Source organism: Aedes aegypti, unplaced genomic scaffold (genome assembly GCF_002204515.2).
Source record: "Aedes aegypti strain LVP_AGWG unplaced genomic scaffold, AaegL5.0 Primary Assembly AGWG_AaegL5_hic_scaff_475_PBJ_arrow, whole genome shotgun sequence".
Taxonomy (NCBI): Eukaryota; Metazoa; Arthropoda; class Insecta; order Diptera; family Culicidae; genus Aedes; species Aedes aegypti.
The window spans coordinates 17,697-24,043 of NW_018736146.1; the positions used below are offsets into that span (position 1 = coordinate 17,697).

The window sequence follows — 6,347 nt, forward strand, 5'->3', positions numbered from 1 at the left end:
CTTATATAGCGATGTGTTGGAGACTAGTTAAGATAGTGGAGGTAAATAAAACGTATTAAAGATCTATTGAATTGATTAAAGAACTATTTGTTAGCTAAACCAGTAAATAATAATTATAAATAGAAAAAGCGAAGAAGTTTATAAAAAGATTGATTCAGATTAAAGCGGAGGCAAGGTAAACTATGATTAATCTTTGAAATGAAGTGCTTATTATAAAATGTTGTAGACTGACGGAGATTGCAGTGTGAAGAGGCAGAAAGATAAACACTATACAATTGTTGTCATTGCGAGGAAAACTATCCATGTGAGTCAAAGATATACTCTAACTAAGCAATATTTAAATGAATAATATAATTGCAGTTTTGAGCCGCTGTGAACCACACACTGCTTCAAGGACCAGTTTAAAAGATCCGAACATCCTCAGAAATGGATAAACAGTTATCAGGGGACGGATCTAACCTCACTGATGATAAGACGGCGTATAACTGCGCGATTTGTACCCGTCCGGATCATGAAGAGGATCATATGGTGTTCTGCGAAGGCTGCAAAGTATGGCTCCATTTCAGCTGCGCTGGTGTAGGATCGGAAGTCGAATACGACGAAAACTGGCGATGTTCTTCGTGCAGAGAAAAGGATCCGAATAACTCAAGTGATGAGGAAAGTGAAGCGGAAGATGCGATTTCGGTGGATGATACGATTGATGAAACTGGTAAAAGCGGTACCGAAAAATTCAAGACAATCTCGGAAGACGAAGAAGTTTCTGCGGCATTGAAAAGGATGAAGGTGGAGAAAGAGCGTCTGAAGAGAAAAATGGAACAAAAGCTAGCGCTGGCCAGGGCTCAAATAGATCTAGAAAATGAGAAGTTGGAAATGGAGTGGGTCCTGGAGAAGCAAATTTTGGAGATGAAAATTGCGTCGAAATCGGTTTTCCAGAAAAAAAAGGAAATGGAGAAGAAGAAGCTGCAGGATCAGTTGAAACAGCTGTGTGATAGCGAAGTGCGGGTAGAATCGGAGATCCAGAAGTTGCAAAATCAGAAGAAAGAAGCGAAACGACTAGCAACTAATAGCAAAGTAACGAGAGTAGCGAAGTTTGAAGAATTACCGATAGGCCCGTTGAGTTCCACTCCGATAGCGGATCCGGAAGAAGGTACGTCCACAGCTGGAACAAAGAAGAAGACCGATCGGCTACAGTCGACCATATCCATTGTGAAGAAGAAAGGCCATGAAGCAAAGAAAGAAGAAACAGAATCGAAAGAAGAATGTGAAAGCGAAGAAGGAAGTTTCCTAGATAATTCACTTGTAGAGGATCTGGGCGAATCATCCAGCTGTAATACGAGCGAAGAAGAAGAGATCGATGAGAAGAAACGTAAGCGGAGAGATGCAGCGGTTCCGACGAGAGCCCAAATGTCTGCGAGACAGTTTTTATCGAGAAAGCTGCCAGTATTCACCGGCCGGCCAGACGAATGGCCGATTTTTATCAGCAGTTTCAATACGACGACGAAGGCCTGCGGGTTCTCAAATCTAGAGAATCTTGCACGATTGCAGGAGAGTTTGAGAGGACCTGCCAGGGAGGCGGTGTGCACCCGGATGTTGCTGCCGGGGTCAGTTCCACAAATAATTGACACATTGCGGATGCTATATGGACGGCCAGAGCAATTGCTGAACACACTGTTGGTGAAGGTGCGAAAGGCTGAACCCCCGAGATCAGACCGATTAGGCTCGTTCATTAGTTTCGGGATGGTAGTTCAGCAGCTATGTGACCATCTCGAGGCAACGGAGCTGAACGATCATTTAGTTAACCCATTGCTGATACAGGAGTTGGTTGGGAAGCTACCACCATCGACGAAAATGGACTGGGTTAGATTCAAGAGACAACACTCCAAGATTACCCTGCGTACGCTATCAGATTTTCTGTCCGATCTAGTTTCAACGGCTAGTGAAGTAACTGGAATAACCGATGCACCCTCTGATCCTGGTAATCGTCTCGGCAAGTCTAAAGGAGGAAAACAGAAAGAGTACGAAAGTCACATCAACACACATCTCGAAGGTTCGTCGAAACCAGAACATACTAGAACGCCATGTCCGGTATGTCGTCGCACTGATCATCGATTGAGGAATTGCGAAGAATTTCGGAAGATGAGTGTCCATCAACGTCGACAGGTAGTCGACCGATTTGAGCTATGCCCATCGTGTTTGAATGGTCACGGGAAAAGTCGGTGCAAGGCAAACATCCGGTGTAAGTACGAAAGGTGCCAAGGTCAGCATAACACTTTGTTACATAGTCCAATGCCAGAAATGCGATCGGACTGCAATACTCACAGCGCGGCTGTCCAGTTACCGATAATTTTCCGAATGATTCCGGTAACCTTGAGCTTCGGGGAAAAGTCGATAACTACAATGGCTTTCCTCGATGAAGGTAGCTCGTATTCGCTGATTGAAAGCTCCATCGCAAATCGATTGAAGGCGAACGGAAAGCCACAGCCACTACGAGTGACATGGACAGCAGGTTTGAGCAGATTGGAACGAGATTCAATTATACTTAATCTGTCTATTTCTGCTGTTGGGTCAAAAGAATCGTTTCCGATGAACAGTGTTCACACCGTGAAGGAACTAAAGTTACCTAAGCAGTCGTTGAACTATCAGGAACTAGCGGAACGTTATAGCCATCTGCGAAAACTTCCGTTACTCGAATACCCAAAATGATTCGCCAAAGGTTTTGATAGGTTTGAAACACTTACATCTATTTGCTCCCATCGAGTCACGAGTCGGACAGGACGGCGAACCAATAGCAATCAGGTCTAAACTTGGATGGACAGTGTATGGCCCACAAGAAGGAGGCAATTTGCGTACAGCTTATGTCGGTCATCACACTTGCCAGGGTGTATCGAATCAGGAGCTGCATGATCTTCTGAAGTCGCACTACATGTTGGAAGAGGCGGGAGTTTCGGTAGAGGTGATACCGGAATCGCCAGAAGATCGACGCGCACGTAAAATACTGGAGGAAACCACGAAGCGTGTAGGAGACAGGTTCATCATGGGTCTGTTGTGGAAAGAGGAGAATCCTTCATTGCCGGATAGTTACCCGATGGCGACGCGCCGCATGAAGACACTTGAAAAACGTTTATTGCAAATGCCACTGTTAAAGCAAAACGTTGAAAATCAGTTGATCGAGTATCAGTTGAAAGGGTACTGCCACGAAGCGACGGTTGAAGAACTGAGGGATATCGATCAGAAGATATGGTACTTGCCCCTGAACGTCGTTGTCAATCCGAAAAAACCGGGTAAGGTGAGATTGATATGGGACGCTGCCGCCGCTGTTGGAGGTATTTCACTGAACTCGAAGCTCTTGAAGGGTCCCGACTTTTTAACCACGCTGCCGTCGGTGGTGTGCAAGTTCCGGCAATATCGTATCGGGTTCGGAGGTGATATACGGGAAATGTTTCACCAGCTGCAGATCCGCCCGGAAGATAAGCAAGCCTTGCGGTTCATGTATGGTGGAAGAATCTACGTGATGGATTGTGCCATATTCGGAGCAACGTGTTCACCAAGTCAGGCATTGTACGTGAAGGATCGAAACGCCAAGGAGTTTGTGGATCGTTACCCAGCTGCTGTCGATGCGATCGTCAACCGCCACTACGTGGACGATTATTTTGACAGCACAGAGACCGTCGAGGAGGCGGTGCAGAAGGCCTGTGAGGTGCGGTTCATCCACTCAAAGGGAGGCTTCGAAATTCGGAATTGGGTGTCAAACTCTGCCGACGTACTTCAGCAGTTAGGTGAGTCAAAATCGAATCAAATTATCCATATCAATGCTGACAAATCTACTGGAAACGAGCGGGTGTTGGGTATCGTTTGGGACCCCAAAGCGGACGTATTCACGTTCACGATGAAAATGCAGGAGAATATTCATCCGTATTTGTCTGGTGATCAGCGACCGAGTAAGAGAATCGTCCTAAGCATCGTCATGAGTTTGTTCGATCCACTCGGGCTACTGACACTGTTCACAATCCATGGGAAGGTGTTAATTCAGGACCTATGGCGCACAGGTTGTGATTGGGATGAGGAGATAAACGACGAGAGCTTCGAGAAGTGGCAGAGATGGACAGCGCTATTACCTGAGGTAGAGCAGGTGAAAATTCCTCGTCATTATTTTGAGGGTGGCGTGTCGCTGGACTATGATTCGTTGGAGCTACATGTTTTCGTGGACGCTAGTGAAGTAGCGTATGGCTGTGTAGCATATTTCCTGGTGCAGGCTAGATCCAAAGTGGCACCGCTGAGACAGTATTCGATTCCGAGGCTGGAGTTAATGGCTGCAGTATTAGGAGCGAAACTTGCCGAGACTATCAGAGCGAACCTTAGCCTATCAGTAAAACGCGTGCACTTTTGGACAGATTCGAGTACTGTGTATTCCTGGATCGTATCGGATCACTGCCGATACAAAGTGTTCGTCGCATACAGGATCGGAGAAATCTTGAGTAAGACGGCTCCTTCCGAGTGGTGGTGGGTGCGTACGAAATTAAATATCGCAGATGACTTGACGAAGTGGAAGGATGGATCAAAAATCAGATCCGGTAGCCAATGGTTTATCGGACCGAAGTTCTTGTATGAAAAAGAAGACAAGTGGCCACATCCAGAGCCTCCTCGGCCGAACGTTGCTGTAGAACTTCGAGCTAGTTGCCTATTCCACAATATCGATAGCGCTGAGGCGTTGATTGATTGCACACGTATTGCTAAGTGGAATATTATTGTGCGAACGATCGCATGCGTTCTCCGGTTCATCTCCAACATTCGTCGGAAGCAGCGAGGATTACCGATCGAATTACTACCAATCGATCCTGCTATTCACAAAAATCGACAATCTTCAACTACAATAGAACGATCGTTTTCCAGAGACGAGTACCAAGCTGCGGAGCGCCATCTGTGGAGAATGGCACAAGAAGAATCATTTTCGGACGAAGTGAAGATTCTACGCAGATGCAAAGAAGGGAAACTTGAAAATATAGAGAGATCCAGCATATTGTTCAAGCTTTCACCTGTGCTAGATGAAGACAACGTGATGCGGATGGACGGAAGAATACAAGAAAGTGAATTCGTTCCATTCGAGCTACAATTTCCCGATATTTTACCAAGAAGACATCCGGTGACTACTAAACTAATTGAATACTACCACCAGATGTTTGGTCATGCCAATAAAGAGACGGTAGTTAATGAGCTGAGACAACGCTTTTACATCCCTACTATCCGTAGAGAGGTCGAACACGTGGCTCGACAATGTATGTGGTGCAAGGTGCACAAATCTAAACCAGTGACACCTCGGATGGTTCCACTTCCGGTGCAAAGAACTACACCGTTCGTACGTCCGTTTAGCTACACTGGAGTGGATTTTTTCGGTCCAATCAACGTCATCGTTGGGCGGCATACAGAAAAACGCTGGTGTGCACTGTTTACGTGCTTTGGGACAAGAGCCATCCATTTAGAAGTAGTCCATAGTCTATCCACGCCAGCTTGTCTCATGGCTATTCGTCGGTTCATCTGCCGTCGAGGAATTCCAATGGAATTCTTTTCCGACAATGGAACAAACTTCGTTGGTGCAAGCAAGGAAATCGCCAAGAAGATAGAAATAGACTGCTCGGAGGCGTTGACCTGTTCACGGACGAGATGGAACTTCAATCCACCCTCTGCGCCCCATTTTGGCGGCGTGTGGGAACGACTGGTCCGATCAGTGAAGAAGGCGATGGAAGTTTTAGATGACGGGCGTAAACTGACTGATGAAGTGCTGTTGACGACTCTAGCAGAGGCCGAGGATTTGGTGAATTCTCGACCACTAACTTATGTTCCTCAAGAACCAGGAAACTGTGGATCCCTAACACCAAATAGTTTTTTGAAGGGACTTCCGACGAATCAGACGGAGAATGGTATACTACCAAGTTGTGAGGCTGCTGCTCTACGGGATAGTTATAAGAGATCACAGGTGTTGGCAGATCGTTTGTGGAAGAGATGGCTAGCAGAATATCTTCCACACATCAACCGGCGAACAAAGTGGCACAGTGAACAAGCACCGTTGGAAGTCGGCGAGGTGGTGTTCATAGCTGATAATTATAAATAGAAAAAGCGAAGAAGTTTATAAAAAGATTGATTCAGATTAAAGCGGAGGCAAGGTAAACTATGATTAATCTTTGAAATGAAGTGCTTATTATAAAATGTTGTAGACTGACGGAGATTGCAGTGTGAAGAGGCAGAAAGATAAACACTATACAATTGTTGTCATTGCGAGGAAAACTATCCATGTGAGTCAAAGATATACTCTAACTAAGCAATATTTAAATGAATAATATAATTGCAGTTTT

At 45.6% G+C, this 6,347-nt stretch overlaps 1 protein-coding gene across 1 annotated transcript; it reads left to right on the forward strand.

Annotated features, from left to right (window-relative positions):
* Positions 1–626: 626 nt before the first annotated feature.
* On the forward strand, positions 627–1,366 carry LOC110681149 (protein FAM184B-like; the record flags this gene model as incomplete). The annotated part of the gene is made up of 1 exon (XM_021856917.1): positions 627–1,366. A coding segment is annotated over one exon (740 nt), but the record flags the coding sequence as incomplete, so codon positions are not given.
* Between the last annotated feature and the right edge of the window lie 4,981 nt (positions 1,367–6,347).